Source organism: Callospermophilus lateralis, chromosome X (genome assembly GCF_048772815.1).
Source record: "Callospermophilus lateralis isolate mCalLat2 chromosome X, mCalLat2.hap1, whole genome shotgun sequence".
Classification (NCBI taxonomy): Eukaryota; Metazoa; Chordata; class Mammalia; order Rodentia; family Sciuridae; genus Callospermophilus; species Callospermophilus lateralis.
This window is the reverse complement of record NC_135325.1, coordinates 63,783,685-63,807,908: the sequence shown is the minus strand read 5'-3', so window position 1 is coordinate 63,807,908 and position 24,224 is coordinate 63,783,685. Positions and strand designations below refer to the sequence as shown.

The following is a 24,224-nucleotide window of genomic DNA, read 5'->3' as shown; positions in this document are numbered from 1 at the left end:
TGCCAGAGGAACTTAGCTGCCATCTTGCTCCACCCCACTGTGTTTTTAAATATAAAAATTTTAGCAAATGAGATTGTTAAACAAGACTGCATTTTTATGGGCTGGAGTTGTGGCTCAGTGGTAAGAGCACTTGCCTAGCATGTGTGAGGCCCTGGGTTTTGATTCTCAGTACCACATATAAATAAATGAAAATAATAAAGGTCCATCAACATCTAAAAAATATTTTTTTAAATTCTGCATTTTATTCTGTGAATAAAGCCCTAAATAGTATATTTAATGTGCATTTCCATGGGAAATCATAGTACTTTAATTAAAATACATACTTATTGAAAATAGTCTATTGATTTTTAATAATATAAACATTATTGATTAATTTTCAGGTTGACATTAGGACATATTCCATATGGTTATAGCACCAATGAGAATTCTAATCAGCTTTTTATACCTGAAATTGAATATTTTATTCCTTGTGAATGCAAGTTGTGGCATAATTGCTGTGCTTTTTGGTCTCAATTGATTTGGGGCAATGTCTCTAAATTTTTTAAGAATTTAGAAAGCAGATATCCGAAGGAATTGTGAGTCTTATTTTAAGAACTGTGAATATTATGTTCTACTTCACCTTACTTTGTCTAAAGTGTTTGGAAATAGAAATATTATAGATTTCAGATTTTTAATATTTGTATATTCGTATGTAATACCTTCGGAATGGGGCCAGTCTAAACACGAAATTCATTCATGTTTCATATATACCTTGTACACATAACCTGAAGGTAATTTTACAGAAGATTTTTAGTCAGCCTGCATTTTAGCTGCAACCTGTCATGTGAGATTTATTGTGGAATTTTCCACAATAATATCATGTTGACATTCAAAAGATTTTGGAATTTGGAGCATTTTCAATTAAGATTTTTGCCTAGGAATGCTCAACATATATAATAACATTTTAAATGTTAAGTATTTTGTGTTACCCTGTTATTTCTAGAAATTATATAAAAGAGAAGTTCAACCACCTTTCAAACCTGCTTCTGGAAAACCAGATGATACTTTTTGTTTTGATCCTGAATTTACTGCAAAAACACCCAAAGGTAAGTAATGCACACTTACACATAAAATCACAATTTTTATTATATTGATGATTAAATAAACAATAATCCTTGGTAAAATATTAATAATAAGTTTTCAAGGAGTAATTACAGCATTTCTTGGCCTCCTGTGAAGTAGAATCTTTAAATAGAACATATCTATCAGAGAAGCAGGGACTAGAGAAGTGGGAGGCACTTTTTTTCCCATTTCGTAATTCTTTTGACATGCTAATGAAATACAGGGTAAAGGGCAAGAAATAAGACTCGAGATATATTATACAGACTCAGTTTAGATTTTGCTATGGTTTACTGATTGTGTTATCTAGTCATATATTTATTCAACAAATATTGAATGTACTAGACAGTGAGGAAGTGGCAGTAACAAAAGAGACAAAAATTACTGACCACATGGAATATGCATACTAGGGATGAGAGACAAATGATATAGTATAAATCAAATAGTATGTCAGATGGTTACATTTAATGGTTTCCTTTACATTTGAAAAACTGCTCACATTTTATACCATAAAATTCTGTATAATTTTAATTATATAATTATTTGAACATTAGATTCTCCTGGTTTGCCAGCTAGTGCAAATGCTCATCAGCTTTTCAAAGGATTTAGCTTTGTTGCAACTTCTATTGCCGAAGAATATAAAATCACTCCAATCACAAGTGCAAATGTATTGCCAGTTGTTCAGGTAAATTCTACTTAATCACATTATTCAGGTTGGGAAAATATAAGTTTGGGAATAATTATTTTCTCTGTTATTGATGGTGGATTTTACGTAATTTTTTAAAAAAGTAATTTAAATGTGTTTCTGTGTGGTTCAGAAAAAAAGAGAGTTAAAAACCTTAAATTATACTTAATGATCTGAATTGGCAAGAAAATGTTGGCAAAATCTAATTGATTGATCATATTGGCCTTGAGGAACCAGAAAGATTGTAATTTAAGATTGATTCACAATCTATATAACCAATTTATAAATATTAATAAAACTTTTCTAGAATGAGTTATTTTGGAGTTTTTAAGATTTAAGATGAACATATATTTAGAACAAAAGATAGAAAATGTGAAAATATTTCATTCTTCTTAGTTGTTTACTTTTTAAAATAAAAACAGATAAATGGAAATGCTGCACAATTTGGTGAAATATATGAATTGAAAGAGGATATTGGTGTTGGCTCTTATTCTGTTTGCAAGCGATGTATACATACAACTACCAACTTGGAATTTGCAGTGAAGGTATTGTCACTAAGCTTAACTTGTTTGTTTGATATTTGCAATTTAAAGTATAGGTTAACTGCAGACATTTTCTGTGGAACAAGAAAGAGAGAGGAGAGATAATATGATGCAAAAGAATTCTAAGAATATTTTCATTTTGAAATTCTTTGCAAGGCTTTTTTTTTGGTGGAAAAATGCATTTCATGAAATTTTTGCTTTTGAATACTTTTAATGTACCATATTAAGATTGAGTGGTAGTGACAGTTACAATTCATTTGGAACACATTATCATTTAATATAGTCTCAGAGAAATGGAATATAATATTAAAGAAAGTTCTTATTTGTTAAGTTTCAGTAATAGAACATATTTAAATATTAATGTAATAAGCAGTATCCTTGAGTTTTAAGTATCTGTTTTTATGTATAAACAAATGGAAAATATTCCATTCATTTTAGACAAAGAAAATGATTTTTTTTCTTTCGTCCAATTTCTTAGATCATTGACAAAAGTAAGCGAGACCCCTCAGAAGAAATTGAAATTTTGATGCGCTATGGACAGCATCCCAACATTATTACTTTAAAGGATGTAGGTATTTTGAAATATAAATATAATCTGTATTAGAGAAGCTATGACTTGGATCTTTATATTTGTACTGTTTATAATCTCATACTATAAAATATGAAGACTTTTAAATTTGCCACATTATTTTTCTTTTCCTAAGATTCTGTACTCCTACTCTCAGAATTGCAAAAACAAAACAAACAGAACAAAACACTACAGTGGTTGGTAAAAGAGAGTGTCTTCATTACTTCAATATATTCGGTCTGGTTAAGTAGTTAACATTGTAATTAGCACCTTTTATTATTCTATAATTGTCTACCAGGTTCTTGAAGATTTTACTTTCTCTTTTTGGGGGGAGGGTACCGGGAATTGAACTTAGGGGTTCTTGACCACTGAGCCACATCCCCATCTCTGTTTTGTATTTTATTTAGAGACAGGGTCTCACTGAGTTGCTTAGCACCTTGCTTTTGCTGAAGCTGGCTTTGAAATTGTGATACTCCTGCCTCAGCTTCCCAAGCCACTAGGGTTACAGGACTGCACCACTGCACCTGGCTTATTTTCTTGATTATATAGCAGTTGGCTGTGGCATTATGGCTTGTTCCTTGAGTTAAATAGTATTTGTAGAATGAACATATATTTATTTGTATGTACACATACAAACATGCTCCTCTCATGTTACATGCCTGGAGTGTAAAGGGTATAAATATTTTTCTGATTTATTTTCTGTGAAACACTATTTGAATGCTGTATAGACTTAAGACACCAGGTCAGAAAATGGACTGACAAATAATGTGCTTACTGTTGGAAAGAAACTTCACTGTTAGGGATGAAAAAATAGCTATAATATATTAAAAAACTTGATGTATATCATTTGAAAGTCATGGAGTTTTACTTTTTCATTTATATCTTTGATGAACTATAACTTACAAAAGTAAAAAAATAATGTATCTATTTTATATACTAGAGGTTCACTTGCAAAGTAAGTATAATTTAAACAGTTTATAATTGCAAATAATAACACTTTAAAATATGTTCTTTTTTAGGTCTTTGATGATGGTAGATATGTTTACCTTGTTACGGATTTGATGAAAGGAGGAGAACTACTGGACCGTATTCTCAAGCAAAAATGTTTCTCAGAACAGGAAGCTAGTGATGTACTGTATGTAATAACTAAGACAGTTGATTATCTTCATTGTCAAGGAGTAAGTTATAGTCTTCCATATAATTATGGGACCTATATCTTCATGAAATTATATTAGGAGTTGATGCCACCTAAAATGAATTGCTTTTTCTTCCACTTGTATATTTAATAAAGAATATCCTAATAAAACTCATAATGTAGTAAAGGTTATGAATTTAAGAAATTGGCTAGTGCTTTATTAATTTTCTTCTAACTGTCTCTTGGCCTTGATTTAATAGCGTATTAGTTTTGAACATGGTTTGAACTATACAGATATGTCTAATCTTGCCTTTAAAATTATTAAACCTAATCAAACTTAAAAGTGAAACAATTATTGAAGGACATATTGTTACAGTTGTTGAAATTATACCTGACATGTGAAGTTCTTGCAGTTCTCCTGTATGCCTTATTATCACTCTCCCAAATATAGTAAGAAATTTGAAATATTAATATATTTGTGATGGAGAGACAGGCAGACTTGTTATTTTGCCTCCTGTCTTTTTTGTTTGTTTGTTTTTGTTTTCAGCACTGGGAGTTAGCCCCAGGGCCTCACACATACTAGGAAAGTTTTATACTACTGAGCTACATCTCTAACCCTATAAATTTATTTTAAGATAGGGTCAGGCTAAATTGTCCAACCTAGTCATGTACATGGCATTCTCCTGTCTCAACCTCCTGAATAGCTTGAATCATAAGCAGACACCACTTTGTGCAGATACACCTGTCTCTTCAAAAAGAAGGCAAATGAACTGAGTTACAAAAAGTCAACTTTTTTATATATAGCTGTGTAAGTAATCAAAATAGCTAGTAATTCAAAAATTTAAGTTTCAAACAGTTGTAATGATATACATACACCCTTTGTATAATGGTATACATATACCTTAACTATAAACAATAAAATTGACATTGCAAAATTCGTACAGTGAAAAATCTTAATAAAAGTAAATTAATCAGTTTTGTGTATGGCTTAATAGAGTACATTTTCAGTGCATCTTATTAAAGGAGTAGAGTAGTTCTATTACAATCTAAATCCTCTTTTGTCTTTGTCCTTTCTAAAGGACAACCAGAAGTTTTGAGAAGAGAATGATAATCATTTCATCTTTGGTTTATTGTTTTATACTCTTTCAGTTTTTTACATCAATAAAATAAATTAATAAGAAACACATATTGAACCTTTCTACATACTAGGCATTATAAACTATATTACAGATTCAAATAGGAGTAAAATTTGGTCCTTGTCCTTAAAGAACTTTCAGTTTTATAAACTGCTGATTAAAGGTAAGACTAAATTAGGGGCCAGGGTTGTGGCTCAGTGGTAGAGTGCTTGCCTAGCAGGCATGAGGCATTGGGTTCAATCCCAGCACCACATAAAAATAGGTATTATGTCCATCTACAACTAAAAAAAATTTTAAAGTAAGATTAAATTAAATGAAGTGGATAGTAATAGCAGGAAAGTCATCACATAGGTAATTTCAGAATTTTTTCCAGTTCTGCATTTCATTTGGTTCTTCTTCATTGTTTCTGTTTTTTTGCTGAGACTTCTAATTTTTCTGCTAAAAATTCATGCATTATAAACCTGTTTTGTTTTACTTCATTGAGAATAGTTATAATTGTCACTTGCAAGTCCCAATCTGCTCCATTTTGTTTCATCTCAGAGTTAGAATTGATTTTCTTTTTTCTTGGGACTGTATTATGTTTTCCTTGTTCTTGTGATAATTTTTAATTTTATCCTATTCTGATACTGTTATTGATATATTTGTATTCTTTTATTTTTCTCTAGTTACTAGTTATTTTCTTTGTTTATGTTGGTAATTTTCTCTGTTGCTCTTGAACTAAAAATTCCTATTTGGAAGGCAGCAGCTCTGGTCTCTTCCTATCTTTTGTCTTTATAGGAACTACTTTAACCATCTTCTATACTTTTGGGAGTGGTTTACCAGGGATTAAACTCAGGGGCACTCCACCACTGAGCTACATCCCTAGCCCTACTTGTACTTTATTTAGAGACAGGGTCTCACTGGTTGCTTAGTGCCTCATTTTTGCTGAGGCTGTCTTTGATCCTTCTGTCTCAGCCCGAGCTGCTGGGATTATAGGCATGTGCCACCATGCCTGACTGTTTTAGAAATTTTTGATTCAGGAGTCTGTTCAGGCTTTCACTTATATATAGTATTTCCTGAGTCAGCATTAATAGTTCCCCAAAATCTATTTTCTTTTTCTTCAAGCCTGAAATACTGCAGGAATTTCCATACATGTCTTTATCACCACTGTGTATTGTAGGGATTGCACACAACCCTGGGCTAAAAGTCACAGTTACCGGAACCTACTCATGTAGATCACTATATTTCTTCTTTGCACCAAATATTTGTTTTTTTACCAGATTCTTTCTACTTGTATTCACACAGCACCTTCATATAGTTGAGTTTTTATATTATATCCAGCTTTTAAGTTGTTTACTGTGTGTAGGGGTACGTTTGGTAAGGTCTTAGTCCATAATATCCAAAAGTGGAACTGAGAGTTGAAATTGGAAAAGGTTAACAACACTGGTGGCTTGAGTGGAAACCAGAGTGTATATCTGATAGAGATAATTTTCTGTGTATACTTTAGACCATATATCAGAGAAATACTCATTTTCAATATGTAATAATTAGGAGTTTCTTTTCTGGGAAACATTGAAATGTTTTGTTTGGCAAATATTTAGCTAGCTATATAAATGTAATGCTTCTTTTCCTTTATTTTCAAGGTTGTTCATCGTGACCTTAAACCTAGTAATATTTTATACATGGATGAATCAGCGAATGCAGATTCAATTAGGATCTGTGATTTTGGGTTTGCAAAACAGCTTCGAGGAGAAAATGGACTTCTCTTAACTCCCTGCTACACTGCAAACTTTGTAGCACCTGAGGTATTTAAATACTTCTGTGTTCACCTTTCATTAACATAACAATGCCATGTATATGTTAAGGCAGGCAGGTAAAAGCTGAGTTATCTTGTCCTTCCCAGCTATAAACTCTTTCAATTAGTGAATTGCAGTAATACCTAAGGTAAATATTCAGACTAATAATGAGCATCTTAAACCAATCTGAATATCATAATCAGACTGTTCTGTCAGGCTGTATACTAGTTTTAGAATCGTACCATTTTTAGAACTGGGAGACAGGGTAAAGACAGGCCACAGCCTCAACATATTACATATTCTAAATGAGGAGATTGAGGCTCAAAGTACTTAAATGATTTTTCAAAACCTAGCAATGGCTTAGCAACAAAATCAGTTTGTGCTGAACATGCAATTATTTATATCAGTTAGCATTATGTATAATATATAAGGTCAGTGGTATCCCCGATTTTCTTTAGGATCTTCTAACTGCCAGAGAAAATAACCTCACAGGAATGTTTATAAACAGGGTATTGTTTATTTTACAGTGGTAAATGCATTTACATGTAGAAATCAGGGGGAAGAAATAGAAGAGGTCAGACTGGCTTAGTAGAGGAGCAAATTTCATATATAGGAAGCTCTAACTATTCCAACCATGGGATAGAGACTATGATACTAGCACCTCCCTTAGCAGTGAAATTAAGTTTGGTAAAAAATGAGTTAGAAATGGCATTGGCTACAAAAGTTTCTGTATCAGTTTGTTTGTAAATTAGGAATTGTTCTTACATATATGGATATTGATAATTGGTATAAATCATTGTATGTTTAATATAAATCAAAATACCACTTCAGGTTTGAAAATTTGAATTTTCAAATCAGGAAAAATCAGAAAATAATTTAAAGATGAAGTAATATCTCATAGGCATATTTTATGATTTTATTTTTATAAATGGCAGCCCTTTTAAGCTAGTATTATATATTAATGTAATATATATTTAAAGTAGCTATTGGAAAAATATGTTTCTAATAATCAAACTAGAAATATAGAAATATAACTTTCTGATAATGAAAAGTTCTCATTTTAAAATTTTATGAATCTTTTTTAAGATATTATTTATTTACACTAGGATTGAACCCAGGTCTCTGCTAGACAAGTGCTCTACTGCTGAGCCACAGACCAGCCTTTGTTTTAAGATATTGATATTAAAAACAAGCATGAGACTATTTTATGGGCCTTTTATGATTTGAGATTATTTCATCATAGTTCGTATGGAGTCCTGGTTTACTAAGAGAACAACTTATTTTTATAGCTTTAGCCTTATTATAGGGAGAGAACATTCATTCACCATTTAGGATATGCATCACTTCAATCAACCTCTTAAGGTTTACTTCATAGATGTGCTTTACTACATAACTGTGTCCCCAAAGTTAATATATCTCCAATTTTTTTATTACTTTATGAAGGAAAAATTATGATGTCATATTATTAAATTTGTATTTAATGCCTACTGAGGTCTAAATGTTCATGATTGAATGGAGCTTATGACAGATCTGAGGAATGTTGTGTCTGCAGCTTCTGATAAAGTAATATTGAAGTTACCCTGCTTTGCACTGGCTCTGGCATATGTTTTGATCCAAATGTGAATTAATTTAAACTTTAGAGCAAAGGGAGTGACAATATCTGTATATTTTACTTTTTGCTAACTTAAGAAGCCAAATTTCAGATAAAGTTATGGCAGTGACTACTTGAATTGTGATTTCCTTCTCCTCTGTATTTAATTTAATGCAAGTAAAAACATGTGTGACAAAGCCTCTGTACTGTATTTTTATTCATCACATCTCCCTACCATGTTTCTTTTGTAACTGCATGTTCTCACTATTGTAGGACATTTGAGACTAGATCTAGAACAAAAGTGAATTGCTGCTTCTTTACCCATACAGTATGTGTTTTAAGTATCAGGTTTTCATGGTCAGCCCTATTTAAGCAGGGTTATACCTCCTGCACACTCTCATAACTAGGAAGATTATAAAAGTATGGGTTGTTTTGTTTTGTTTGAGAAAAAGAATCACTGTAGTGCCCAGACTAGCCTCAGACTTCTGGGCTCAAGCAGTCATCCTGCCTCAGCCTCCTGGGTAGATGGCACTACAGGTACATGCCACAGAATCTGGCAAGGATATAGAAATATGAAATACCAATAGCTGACTTGTTGTTTAACCCTCACCTACCCAGCTTAAACAATGGCCCTCAAGTGTGGCTATGCAATGGATAATCAGGGAAGCTTTCAAAGCTTCCTAAGGCAACCAGAGAAAATATGGGATTCTCACAACTATAAGAGGTGATGAGAAAAGAAAAAGAGCTAGCAGTAAAGGTTGATGTTTTACTAGAGCATACCAACTTAAGTTTACTCTGATATGAGTAGTTTATCTATAGTGGTATTTATTAAGGCCACTGTATTCTCTACTTCTATTATTTACTTAAGGCAAATAGATCTCTCTCTTTTTCTTCTCCCCTCTCCCTCCCTATCTCTGTCCCTCTGTGTATATGTGTTTTAATAATTTGGGATACCTTCTTTAGCTTCTCACTATTGCACATGTATTCTTTGAATAAGAAAATTCATTATATCTCATTTTAAATCAGTAACATACTCATTATTCATGCCTGCCATTTGGTAAAACCAAACATTAATAGTTTTAGCCTTTTGTAGGTGAAAAGTCCATTCTAGTGTTGATGTAGTCCTCAGGGTTAATGCATCAATAATGTTTCTGTGTCTAGAGGCTTTAGCAGTAGGCTTATTTTCTAAAAAAATACAAAAGGCTTCATTTCATATCTTTATTTTTCTAACAAACTATTAACTTCATAGAGAAATCCCACATGAATATTAAGATATTATTTGATTTTTGTTAATACTGTCCCAGTGAGCAAAAACGTTTTGTAAATTATTGTATGCAAAATTAAAAAAGCTATTCAACATATATCAAATGTGTATTTATAGTCTAGAAATACACTGCTGATCTCAATACATCAGCCTTGTATATAAAATATACATTTATCCATCATATGTAAGAAAAAAATATTATCCTACCATATCTCGTGTACTAAAGAGGCAGTTATGATAGATATTAAAAGCACATATTCTAGAGTAAGAATGCCTGCTCAACTATTGCCTAGCTTTGTGATGCTGGACAAGTTGACTAACATCTGTCTCTTTCCTCATCTTCAAAATTGGAATAATAATACCTTTGACATAGAGTCAGCGTCAGAATTAAAAGTCTTAGTACTCTTATAATATAAACTCTCTGTACGTATCAGTCTTAAATTTAGGTGTCTGTATATCTCAGGTCCTGTGTGGAGGGGTGAAAGCTCATTAAAGTCAAGGTTGTTTTTGGTATGGCCCGTGTTACTAAAGTAATCTATAATGCCATTTTTTTTTCACTGCTTGCTAATTGCAGAAGACTACTTACAATATTAAGTATATAAACTGATTTACACTTCAATGTTGTAAGCGTTTGTGGGACTATAAGCAAAACAACTTTGTTTTGGATGGGAAAATTGAGTTTATACTAAGTAAAACCACATAATGAATATTTCTTTCTTAGGTTCTTATGCAGCAGGGATATGATGCTGCTTGTGATATTTGGAGTTTAGGAGTCCTTTTTTACACAATGTTGGCTGGGTAAGAAACTGATATACTCATGTTATTGTTTAAATGTCACCCATATATCTTTATCTTACAAAGAGAATAGAAAAAAATAACCTGAAGAAAAATCTTCCTAACATTTCAAAAGATTAAAACCACACCATACTGTATATGAGGTACTGTTGAGTTATAGTAATTAGAAAAGGGATTTTAAGTGAAATAAAAATTTTAAGAATAAAGTATACATTATATTTTAATTGTTTACATTGAACATATTACTTTTTAATGTTTTTACCTGATCATAAGATAATTGTATTTCAATAGGAACTTGCCCATTGAACTTATTGATGTTCATTTTTTAGGTACTTGAATTCTAGTTTTCCTGGCAATATAAGTTTGATAAAATTATACTTTATTTTATTCATTTATTTATACGCAGTGCTGAGAATCAAACCCAGTGCCTCTCACATGCTAGGCAAGAGCTCTACCACTGAGGCACAACCCCAGTCCTAATGTTTAATATTTTAAGTGGTACAAAAACATGCAAATTTTACATAAAAATATAAAACAATTGCTTTGAAATTTCAGTTGGCATAGACATTGCATATGTCATTGAATTTCATATAACTTTTATATCTTACAAGTTTATGCAGAATATTCAGTTATAAACTACAACAAATGCTCAAATTAAAGGTAGCTAACATTTTCATATCAAATGCAGTCAACATTATTGGTTTTTAAACCATAGGATGCTATTTGAAACTTGCTGCTTTCAAATATTTACATCATGACTAAACGAGAAATTATGGTTTATATGTGTATTTATCATTATCTTAATTTAATTGTTATATGAGGTAATTCAGACAGTACAGTCCACGCATTTGTAACTATGGATCAGATTTCCAAGTCCCAAATTTGAATAGCATTTCAGTTCCACCTGTTAAAATGGCACAAATATGATTAACTTTTTCATTCTGATTAATTTTTAAAAACAACTTTAACTTGACATTTTTTATCTTCCCATCCATGAGTAATTTGATCTACATAATAATTTTAATGCCTCCAGATTTTAATTATATTGATATAAATATTTAACCTTTTTTATATACAGTCATTAAAAGTATTATGGACCTATTCCACTAATAATGTTGATAAAAGTAAAATATTAATGAAAAATTCAGCTTACACAATAAAAACATTTTAAATATACATCAATAATGTTTCCCTCAGAGTAAATATATTTGTTTACTTACTTAACCTAAGAGAATACAAAATGTATGTTTTATTGTGGTCTGGTTCTAAAACTAACTTTACTAGAAAGCCACTCTTATTTTCTTTTACATTGATTAATGGACCAAAGACAAAAGGAAAAAATGATATAGGCAAGATTCTTAATTTTATTAAATACTTTATTAGGATTAGAATTCATTATTTGAAGTATACAATTGATATTAACATTGAAAGAATTAGATGATTGTAATTTTCTATAATAAATATTTACATATAATTATATATTCATGTCCTTCATTATAATTATTATGCATGCTTGACTTTTATGTCTATTGAAATTATTTTATCAATAGCTACACTCCATTTGCTAATGGCCCCAATGATACTCCTGAAGAGATACTGCTTCGTATAGGCAATGGCAAGTTCTCTTTGAGTGGTGGAAACTGGGATAATATTTCAGATGGAGCAAAGGTATAAATTAAAAATGTATTATTTTGTTACATTTGCTAAAAAGTTTTATCCTAATGTTTATTTGCAGAGTATCTGACATGTCATGTTTTTCTTTATTATTAACATATTGTATCAATTAATGGGTGTCATTGTGACACTTCTGTATATGCATGTACATACCTCAATCAGGTCCACCCTACTTTCTACATTCTTTCCCCCTCCCTTTTCACTCCCTTTTGCATGGGCCCCTTCCCATTCACTAATGTCCTTCTTCTATTTTCATATCATCTTTTTTCCTTCCTCTAGCTTCCACATTTGAGAGAAAATATGTAATATTTGTCTTTCAGAGTCTGATGTATTTCATTTAACATGACATCTTCCAGTTCCATTCATCTTTCTTCACATGAGTTCAGTGTTTTTAGGGCTAAATAATACTTCATTATGTACGTATATCACATTTTTATATTCAGTCATTTGTTGATGGGTACCTAGAATGATTCCATATCTTGGCTATTGTGAATAATGTCATAATAAATGTGGACATGTACATAACTCTTTTGTATGCTGACTTTATTTTCTTTGGATATATACTTGGGAGTAGTATAGCTGAATCACATGGTAATTGTATTTTTAGTTTTTAAGAAAATTCCATAGTGTTTTTTTTTTTAAAGAGTGAGAGAGAGAGAGAATTTTTTAATATTTATTTTTTAGTTTTCGGTGGACACAACATCTTTGTATGTGGTGCTGAGGATCGAACCCGGGCTGCACGCATGCCAGGCGAGCGCGCTACCGCTTGAGCCACATCCCCAGCCCTCCATAGTGTTTTGTATAATGGCTTTACTGATTTACTTTCCCTCCAAGGTGAATAAAGATTCCTTTTTCTCCATATCATAACCAGTATTTATTTGTTTATTTATATATTCATTACTTATAGCCATTCTGATTGGAGAGAAATGGAATGTCAGTGCATTTTGAACTGCATTTCCCTGATGGCTAAAGATGTTGAGCATAAGCATTTTTTTCATGTATATATTGGCCATTTGTGCTTTTTGTATGTGTGTGAAAAGATCTGTTCAGATCATTGACCTATTTACTGATTGAATTATTTGTGTTTCTGTTGATAGCTTTGAGTTTACCTGTTCCAGATATTAATCCTCTGTCAGGTGAACAGCTGGCAAAGATTTTTCTCTCCTTTGTGGGATTTCCCTTCACTCTCTCTTTTGCTGTGCAGATGCTTTATAATTTTATGTAATTCCATTTGTCAATTCTTGATTTATATGCTGGGCTTTTGTAGTACTATCTAGGAAATAATTTTCTGTGCCAGTATCTTGAAGTGTACTGCCTGTTTTTATCCAGTAGTTTCAAGTTTTAAATCTTTCATTTAGGTCTGTTACCCTTTTACATTTATTTTTATACAGAGTAGAGGTATGGATCTAGTTTTAATCTGCTACATATCGATATCCATTTTTCCCAGAATCATTTCTTGAAAAGGCTGTCTTCTTCAATTTATGTTTGTGGCACATTGTCCAGAATCAGTGAGTTTTAGATGTGTGGATTTATTTCTGGGTCTTTAATTCAAGTTCATTGCTCTGTGTGCTTGTTTTTGTTTGTTTGTTTGTTTGATTTTTAATGCCAATACCATGCTGTTTCTGTTAGTATGGCTCTGTAGTGTGTTTTGAAATCAGGTGTTGTGAAACCTCCAATATTGCCCTTTTTGATTAGGATTGCTTTGGAAATTCAGGATGTTTTTCAATTCCATATAAATTGTAGGATTATTTTTAGTTCTGTGAAGACTGATATTGATATTTTGATGGGGATTGCATTGAATCTGTAGATCACTTTGGGTGATATGGCCAATTTAATAATATTAATTCTCTTAAATATGAACATGGGATATCTTTCTGCTTCTAATGTCTTCTTCATTTTCTTTATTCAGAGTTAAATAATTTTCAATGTGGAGGTCTTTCACATCCTTAGGTTTATTCCTGGATATTTTATTTCATTTGGGGGGGCTATTGTGAATGAGATTGCTTTTCTGATATCTTTCCACGTGAGTTCATTATTGCTTATATAGAAATGTTACTGATTTTTTATTTTTATTTTGTATCCTGCTGCTTTACAAAATGTAGTTCTAAGAGTCTTTTGGTGGAGACCTTATGGTTTTCTTAGAATCATATCATTGGCAAACATGGATAATTTTACTTCCTCCTTTCTTATTTGTATCTAATTTTTCTTTCTTGCCTAATTGCTCTGGCTAAAATTTCTAGTACTTTATAACACAAGAATTGGAAGAATGGATATCCTGTTCTCATTCTTGATCTTTTTTCAGTCTTATTGCTTTATTTTTCTCATGTCACCTATATTTCCATATTGAGATTAATGCATCTTTTGGGATGGCTGTATCTTCCACTTTTATTGAGGATCTACTTTCTCTCTATGGTATACCCAAAACACAGTTTATATTTTAACATCCATGAACGTACTGTATGTGATCAAAGTGCTTCATGTTCTCCAGATCAGTCTTTGGAGTGAGCCTGTGTATGTGAGATGAGGACCCACAAAGTGGTTTTAGGGAAGGGACGTCATCAGTTCATCTCCCTCCAGGCCGACAATTGCTATGTCAACATGGCAATGAGGACAAGATCATACACACTCCCTTGGAGCAAATGCAGTATGGACTAAGCAGCCAACTGTGCTACAGATGTGTGGACAATTTCAGTTTCTTTACAAGAAAGTACCATATGAGGCTGGGTATGGTGGTTCACACCTGCAATCCCAGCAATTTGGAAGGTTGAAGCAGGATGATCACAAGTTCAAAGCCAGCCTCAGCAGTGTAGAATGTAGTGAGACCCTAAGCACCTTAGGGAGACCCTGTCCCATACACACACACACACACACACACACACACACACACACACATAATTTAATTTATATATTTATAAATAATTTATATATATAATTTATATTTATTTATTTATAAGTAGTGTAATCATGTGTGTATGTGTGTATATATGTAAATAAAACCATGTTGTTTTTCTTCCCTAAGTTTATTTATTTTTATTTTTAAATTTGTTCTAATTACTTATACATAATAGTAGAATTCATTTTGATACATTATACACAAATGGAGCACAACTTTTTCCTGTGGCTGAACATGATGCAGAGTTACACCGGTAATGTAATCATACATGTATATAGAGTAATAATGTCCATCTCATTCCACTGTCCTTCCCATTCCCACATCCTCTCCCCTGCCTTCACTCCCCTCTGCACAATCCAAAGTCCCTTTTCCCTCACCTCCATTATGGATCAGCATCTGCTTGTCAGAGAAAACATTTGGCCTTTGGCTTTTGGGGATTGACTTATTTCACTAAGCATTTATTCTCCAGTTCCATCTATTTACCAGAAAATGCCACAATTTTGTTCTTCTTTAAGGCTGAGTAAGATTCCATTGTGTATATATACCGTAGTTTCTTGATCCATTCATCTATTAAAGGACACGTAGGTTGGTTCCATAGTTAAGCTATTGTGAACTGAGCTGCTATAAACATTGATGTGGTTGCACCATGTAGTATGCTGATTTTAAGTTCTTTGGGTATAAAATGAAGAGTGGGATAACTAGGTCAAATCCTGATTCCATTCCAAGTTTTCTGAGGAATCTTCATACTGCTTTTCAGAGTGGTTGCACCAGTTTGCAGTCCTACCAGCAATATATGAGTGTACTTTTTTCCCCACATCCTCACCAACACTTATTTTGCTTGTATACTTGATATTGCCATTCTGACTGGAGTGAGATGAAAACTTAGTTTTGATTTGCATTTTTGTAATAACTAGGTATGATGAATATTTTTTATATGTTTTTTGATAAATTGTAGTTCATCTTCTGTGAAGTGTCTGTTCAGTTCCTTAGCCCATTTATTGATTGGATTATTTGATTTTTGGTGTTAGTGTTTTTCAGTTTTGTATATATCCTAGAGATTAGTGCTCTATCTGAGGTGCTATACATCAGTGAAAGAAAAATTAAGAAAACTACAATGCCAGACATTCTTCACAGACCTCTAAAATTTATTACTCACACATATGGTTAAAAATGATGCATCACACCTCTTAAAATGCCTGGAAAAGAGTATTTTGAATATTTACTAAAGAAGTTTTGAAAATTTAAGGTGATAGTATGCTAATTCCTTGATTTCATCATTATATGATACACTTTTTGCGACATTTATTTTAAAAAGCAGAAATACATTCAAGAGAGAATGTGAACTGTCTCAGGGGAAATACATTTAGTGGGGTAAAGTAGGAAATATACATCAAGGGAGAATACTGGTACATTTATGTAGTAAGAAACTTTGGAGGCTAAGCAAGGAGAACACATTTAAGGGAGAATATAAGCTATCTCCAGAGGGAAAGATAACCTACAGGTTTTTTTTTTTTTGTATATTGATCTTGTGTATTGCAGCCTTGCTAATATCATTTATTGTAGTAACTTTTATATAGATTGTATCAGTTTTCTCTTTATTTATACTATTAGCATGTATTAATTATACAAAATAGTGAACATCATTGTGGCATATTTGTAGCATCATTTTTTCTATATAGATGACATTATTTCTGATAAAGGTACTTTTGTTTCTTTACAATATGGATATATTTTCTTTATGTGAATGGCTAGAACTTCCAGGGTGGTGTAAAAGTGGAGAGTGAGGGCATTCTTCTTTTATTCCTGATCTTAGAGAAAGCATTCATTTTTTACCATTAAGGATAGTGTTAGCTGTACATTCTACATAGGTACTTTTACTTAAGTGGAATAAGTTTTTTCCTGTTCATTCATGGTTTAAAGAAAATTTTATTAGAAATGGTTGTTAGATTTCATCAAAGTCTTTCTGTGTCTATTGAGGTAATCTCATGGATTTTCTTTTGATTACATTGGCATACATTTGAATTATGTTGCTTTTCAAATGTTAAAAAAACCTCGTTTCCTTCCCAGGATAAACTTGATCATGAGTTAGACCTTATATATAGCTGAATTTTGTTTACTGATTTTATTTACAGTTTTAATATCTATATTCATGATATTGATCTGTTGTTTCTTGTAATATCTGTCTGATATTGTTATCAGGGTAATATTGGTCTCATTATATGAGATTGGAAGTATTTCCTTCTATTTAAATTTCTGGAACACTTATTTAGAACTGGAATTACTTACTCTTAAATGTTTTTTATAAGTCACCACTGAATCAATCTGGGACTAAAGTTTTTCTTGTTGTTAAGTCTTTAGCTTCACATTCATTTTCTCAAACAGGTATGGCTATTTAGATTATCTGTTTCTTTTTGAGTGGGCATTGACATTCAAGGAATTTACTCAGTGTTGGATATATTGTTATAAAGTTTCTCATATTTCTTTACTTTTCTGTTCATACCTACAGACTCCATAGTTATGTTTACTTTTTCATCTATAATTATGGGTTTGTCTATTTGTCTCTGTACTTTTAATGTTTTTTTTTTTGCTTCATGTAAATTTTAAAGCTCTATTTTTACATTAATAAATATTTATAAGTTTTCTTCCTCTCATCTCTCTCATGAAGATAGATGGGAAAACAGATAGGAGGACAGGGAAGGGTAGGCAAATGCAGTTGACCAAATTATATTATGTGCATGTAAGAATATGTAACCATAAATCCCACTATTATGTATAATTATAAAGCACCAATAAAACTAAGTTTGTCCTCTTGATTAATTGTCCCCTCTATCATTATGAAATGGCCTTCTTTATCCCTGGTAATATTTGCCTTTGTTTTTGAAAACCATGTTCCCTAACCCTATATGTGTTCTTCCCTCCCCCAATAGCATTTTTATTTTCTATTTTTATAAAGCATACAAATAAATTATGTTCAAAAAAGAAATTGCATTATTTTTGCAAGATGCATGAACTAAATGAGCATAATGTATATCAATTTTTTCTCTAAATATTTTTCCAGAGTTTAAAATAATTTTTTAAATTGATACATTGTACTTGTACAAAATTGCTTTTGTTCAATTTTACTCCAATCCTTTGAGATAGTTCTTCAGTTGTTTCTTCAAACAAATGTTTATTGTAGCAATCTGAATACTTGAGGAATATCCTCTCCAGAACTCCATAATTCTCTCTTTCTCTGCTACATTTACTTCTCTCATATCCTGTCTTGCTAACTCAGTTTGCCATAGTCTCTCTTAATTCTCAGTTCTGTCTCCTCAACTCAAACTTACAGGCTCTGACTAGGTTTCCTTACTGCACACCAATCAAAAAATATTTTCAAGTTGGGGTAAACATAATGCTTATCTGATTTGTTTCTCATCTCTTAGGGATCACTCACCTTCATTGACTATCATCTGATCTATTTTGTTTCATAAGATTTGTTTGTTGTTTTCTGGAATTGTAGGTGATGGGTAAATCCAGCATATGGTATTTCATGATATTCCATTTTGGCCAGAAGCAGAAGTCCTTGGACTATTGAAATTCTATCCTTTTTGCTGCATTGTATTTTACATAGCAGTAGATTTCATATATCAGTTAAAAATCTTAATGTCAGATATAATTTTTTATTTTGTTGCGTACTGGGGATTGTACTCAGGGACACTCAACTACTGAGCCACATCCCCAGCCCTGTTTTGTTTTATGTAGAGACAGGGTCTCAGTGAGTTGCTTAGTTCCTCACCTTTGCTGAGGCTGGCTCTGATCTCCAGATCCTCCTGTTTCTGCCTCCTGAGTCTCTGAGATTACAGGCGTGCACCATCATGCCCAGCCCATGTCAGATTTTTAACTGATACATGAAAATTTAAAGATTTTACATATTAGCAAAATGCTAAGTAATATTTCAATACATCTATACATCCATTTAAATCAGGATAAACGTATCTTTCTTCTTCAACATTTATAATTTTTTTGTGTTGAAAATTTTCAAAATCCTTTCTTTTAGCCTTTTGAAAAATACAGTACCTTATTGTTATCTATAGTCATCCTACTATGCAGTAACACAAGAACTAGCTCCTATATAACTGTAACTTAGCACCCATTGATAAACCTTCACCCATTTCTCCCTTTCATCTGTTCTCCTTGGCCTTTTATTATAACCACCGTTTTATCTCTGGACTTCTATGAGATTGACTTTTCTAGATTCCACATATCACGAGTGAGATCATAAGGCACTTGTTGTTCTGTGAATCATTTACTTCACTTAATATAATGATTCTGGCTCTACCCAGTTTTTAACAAATTACAGGATTTTATTCTTTTTCATAGCTGAATAGGGTTCTATTGTGTATATGTACTCATTTTTTTTATCCATCCATTATTGTATAGACAGGTTGTTTCCATTTCTTGGCTGTTTTGAATAGTGCTGCAATGAACATTGGAATGCAGTTATCTCTTTGATATACTGAATTCATTTCCTTTGGATACCTACCAGTAGTGGGAATATTAGAATATATAGTGGTTCTATTTTTAATTTATTATCTCAATTTAGATGTGATTTATTGAAATGATTATCTTTTTTGCTGGAAGCTTTTAGCAAAGTTTATTGTGACATTTTAACAGTGGTCCGTTTTATGCTTTAAATATAACCCTTGCTGCTCTGTCATGGCAACTTATTTTTTTAAATTTTATTTTAGTTTTTTATTCTGATTTGTTATATATGACAATGGAATGTATTATAATTCACATTACATATATAGAGCACAACTTTTCATATCTCTGGTTGTATACAAATTGTATTCACCCAATTCTTGTCTTCATACATGTACTTTGGATAATAATGTCCATCATATTCCACCATCATTTCTAACCCCATGCCCCCTCCCTGTCCCTCCCACCCCTCTGCCCTATCTAGAGTTTGTCTATTCCTCCCATGCTCCCCCTCCCTACCCCACTATGAAACAGCTTGATGCTGGTTGTTTTAATGAATCATAATAATAGCCATCATTTATCAGGTGGTTAGTATGTGCCTGATATCTTTTTAATATTCTACATATTTATTTATTTATTCACATCTGTTGTTTTCTTAGTAGATTGTCTTGTTTGGTTGTCCTAGTCCCTTAAACAGTTCCAGCCAATTATAATCTGGTATTACTACTTAGAGCCTTTAGTTTCTGCTTTTGCTATTCATGAAAGGTTCATTCACAAATGATGGTTTTCTTTAGTAGAAAATGCTTGTTAAGGAGTTTACTACCTCTTTTTATAAAATATTTTAAGGATATTTTATTTAAACTGTTACATAATTTAGAATATTTAATATTTCATTTTGGGCTGGGGTTGTGTCTCAGTGGTAAAGTGCTTGTGATCCTCAGCACCACATTAAAAAAAAAAAACAAGTAAACAAAATAAAGGTATTGTGTCCATCTACAACTATTTTTTTAAAATTTTATTTTACTATGAGGGTATATTAAGTTCACAGTATTTTATTATGACAGTTCACATAAGCATATTTATAATTACTCTGATGTAAAACAATGCTATGATAGCATCTAATTGCTAACACTGGATTTATATTTTGCTTTCTTTAGTATGTTGTGCAGTAAGCCCCTAGTTAATGAGCGAATTAACTACATTGGACTGCCCCTTCTATTTTGTGTCTAAATACACATACTCTTGTACCATAGGGCCCAGCTTACCAGCCAAGTTCAGTAGCTCCTTTCTCCCCTTGATCATGTAGCTTATCCCAAGATTTTCCATATATATTTTTCATTTTCTTTTAGGATTTGCTTTCCCATATGCTTCATATGGACCCTCATCAGAGGTACACTACTGAACAAGTATTAAAGCACTCATGGATAACCCACAGGGATCAGCTGCCGAATGATCAGCCAAATAGAAATGATTCATCACACATTGTTAAGGTAAAATAAACATAGTTTTATGTGCCTTCTAAAACTTATTATCTAATGAAGCCATTGTATGATATTCACTAATTATAGGTAATTAATTTCTTAATATATCTTTATTTTTTAGAGTTTTTAAATTCTTTTTAATAATAGCAACCATGTACTCTTCTTAACTTTTCTTTGCTACTGGCTTTCTGATGAAAATTTTTTTAAAAAGTCTTAATTACTGATTGCCTTACTTATAAGAGACACTTGATCTAGGAGTGATCTAAATGGTCACGTTTCATATAGAAACAAGATTGCTATTAATTCCTATATTATAACCATTTGTTCCAGTTTCTATCTTCATAGACATTGAGTCTAGCTATTGCATTTTAGTGTCTTAACAATTTTGCATTAGAAGAATGCTCATTTAAATGAAAAATATACAATTAATCAGTTATTAATTCACCAAGGCAGAATCAGTGAATAGAATATACTCAGTTATTTTCCTGGGGCAAAATTTTGCTCTAGAAAAATATAATGGGGAAGTTTGTATTCATTCATTCATTCATTCATTCATTCATTTATTTAATCTGAGATTATTACTCTATTCTAGGGAGAAGTTGTTGCCACATATTCTGCCCTGACTCACAAGACTTTTCAACCAGTCCTAGAGCCTGTAGCTGCTTCAAGCTTAGCTCAGCGACGGAGCATGAAAAAGCGAACATCAACTGGCTTGTAAGATTTGCAGTGTTCCTCAGCTAAACAGGATGAAGAGAAAATTAAACTTGTGGCTTTTTGCCTAATCTTATATCAATAGCGTTGTTTTCTGCTATATTACTTGAATATTCTGTTTAGACCCTTTTTTTAAGGGGAGTGAAGTTAAAAAAAAAAAAAAACAGGTCCACAATATTCATACTATGTTGTTTGTAGTCATGTCCAAGTGTTTGTATCAGGAAATAATTGTAATCCACAGGTCTTAAAAACTTCTCTGCACATACATGTCTAAAATTCTTTTCAAGTAAAATTATTCTTAGTTTTAGTGGATTCAAATAATAATGGTTTAGAAATCATGCTTTTAGTGTAATGCCAAGCAACATCAGTATTTTTTTAACATCTGATCTTGAAGGATAGGCTTTTTTTTTTCTACAAAGAAAAGCAAATGTATGGAAGTTTGTTGTGCATAACCAAAGGACTCCATTCATTTATGGCTACTAAATTATTGTCATAGTAGTTTGGTGCCAGAGTGAGATCATTTATCCTAATATATGATATAATTGGTGCCAAAGTTTTTATGGAAGAATTAAATCACCAGTAATGTGTGAGACAGACCTAAATATTTATCCATAAGTGGCCTCATCTAGGAAAGGTTTTCATAAGGTTTCTAACAATTTACAACTAACAGAATTGTTGTACAAATGAAAAAATATCAAAAGACTTTATACTGGTGTTATAATCTTCCAAATAGGTCATAGTTAGTCCTTTGATAATAAAGTACATGGTGTTAACACTATCTTGGTGTTATGTAACCAGACTTTCAAGTTCACTAATTGGATTTAGTCATCATCTATCCCCTTTATAAATGAACTACACTGTTATTTTTCTGATTTCTATGTGCTTTGAGCTACAGTGTAGCGTACCAATCTACCTTGAATCCTATGATTATATAGTTGAAGTTGTACTGTAGTGGACTTGTGCTCTTAGCACATATTGTATAGTATAATGTATTTCAGTAACTTTAGACAGTCCTACATAATAGTTATGCTTTGAGAAGAAAAACTAACATTTTAAATAGGAATAATATTAATCATCTACAAAAAGGTTGAGCACATTTAAAAATCATATTTATAAAAGATATCTGGCCAAATTGGTCTTATTAAATTTATGATTCAGAACCACTGTGTTAATATGAATTGTTTTCTCTAAATACTGAAATTTAAAAAAAATTGTGTTGTTGAATAAAATACCATTACTACTACTACTACTACTACTACTACTACTGACAGAAAGAACTCATGAATGTAATTTGCAGGATATCATAGTTTTGTTTAGTGAATATAAGTGAACTACTTGTGTGTGCTAGGTATACTGTTTGCTGTGTATTTTTTTTTCTTAATTCAGAGACAGTTGATTGCTGAGTATACAGTTTAGGCTAGAAGACATGTACCTTTGGTATTTAATAAACCAATTATACATCTTATCTTTATAATGTAAGTGATCTATACCATGCACAAAAATCTGTTTCTGGGTGTAATATATAAAAGTATGTGTTCTTATTTTGAGGTGATTTTTGAAACAATTAAAAAACATTAAAAATATCTAATACTACATGGAAATATTACTTAGAAGTGGTTAAATTGGTACTATATTTTGTGGCTATTTATGTTCCAATTTGGCTTTTTCATTCTTCATTTTGCTTAATTACATTAAGTGCTTGCATGTAACAGTTTGTGTCCATATATTTATTTTCCTCTTGTCATTATCTTGTTTGTGTTGTTATGCCATATTCTATATTCTTATCAGAATTGATACATCAAACTCAGAGGTATAATTTCAGTGCTAAACTTTTCAGCACAAATATTATATCCATATATACTTTTCATGTAATAAAATTAAGGGAAGTTAAATTGAAAAATGATCAGAAAATAAACTTCCAGCTTTTTATATTCAATGGTTTTTAAAAGTAGATGGTCAATTTTCAGTTAACATGTTCAAAAAGATCATGCCACACAATTCCATCATGAAAGGAACACTATAAGAAATAAGCAGTGATCATTATTATTCCTCATCACCCAGTGAGGACTGAAAGTCTGAAAGATACAAGTGGATATACCCAATAATTGTAAGACAGTTTTCTGCTGGAATATATAAACATGCAAACCTAAGAACTATAGTAGTAAGGACAACTTTATTATAAAGGAAAGTTAAAATCTACCCTCATTTTGTAGGAGGTGCCCAGCTAGGGATGCCTAATTATCTACTTTTTGGCTATAACTCTAACCATAAATTTAGATTTTAATGGAACATTTTTAATGAGACTTCTATAAATGCTTGACCAGCAAAATGATACTGTGGTTTCTAATAGATTCATGAATTATTTTACATTGTTTTTCTTTCTAATTAATGGTTATTTATAATATTTAATGATAT

The 24,224-nt window shown here is 31.7% G+C and overlaps 1 protein-coding gene across 9 annotated transcripts in view; it reads left to right on the top strand.

Moving 5' to 3' along the window:
* Positions 1-23,740, top strand: part of Rps6ka6 (ribosomal protein S6 kinase A6) — a 101,698-nt gene extending 77,958 nt beyond the window's left edge. For all 9 annotated transcript variants that reach the window (XM_077107707.1, XM_077107708.1, XM_077107703.1 and 6 more), the window contains 10 exons: positions 983-1,085; positions 1,653-1,783; positions 2,206-2,328; positions 2,804-2,893; positions 3,913-4,071; positions 6,787-6,948; positions 10,516-10,592; positions 12,140-12,257; positions 20,967-21,107; positions 21,691-23,740. In XM_077107707.1, the coding sequence (XP_076963822.1) occupies positions 983-1,085; positions 1,653-1,783; positions 2,206-2,328; positions 2,804-2,893; positions 3,913-4,071; positions 6,787-6,948; positions 10,516-10,592; positions 12,140-12,257; positions 20,967-21,107; positions 21,691-21,816 (1,230 nt within the window). In that variant the 3' untranslated portion in view covers positions 21,817-23,740. The remainder of the gene's footprint in view (positions 1-982; positions 1,086-1,652; positions 1,784-2,205; positions 2,329-2,803; positions 2,894-3,912; positions 4,072-6,786; positions 6,949-10,515; positions 10,593-12,139; positions 12,258-20,966; positions 21,108-21,690) is intronic.
* The last annotated feature ends 484 nt before the right edge of the window (positions 23,741-24,224 follow it).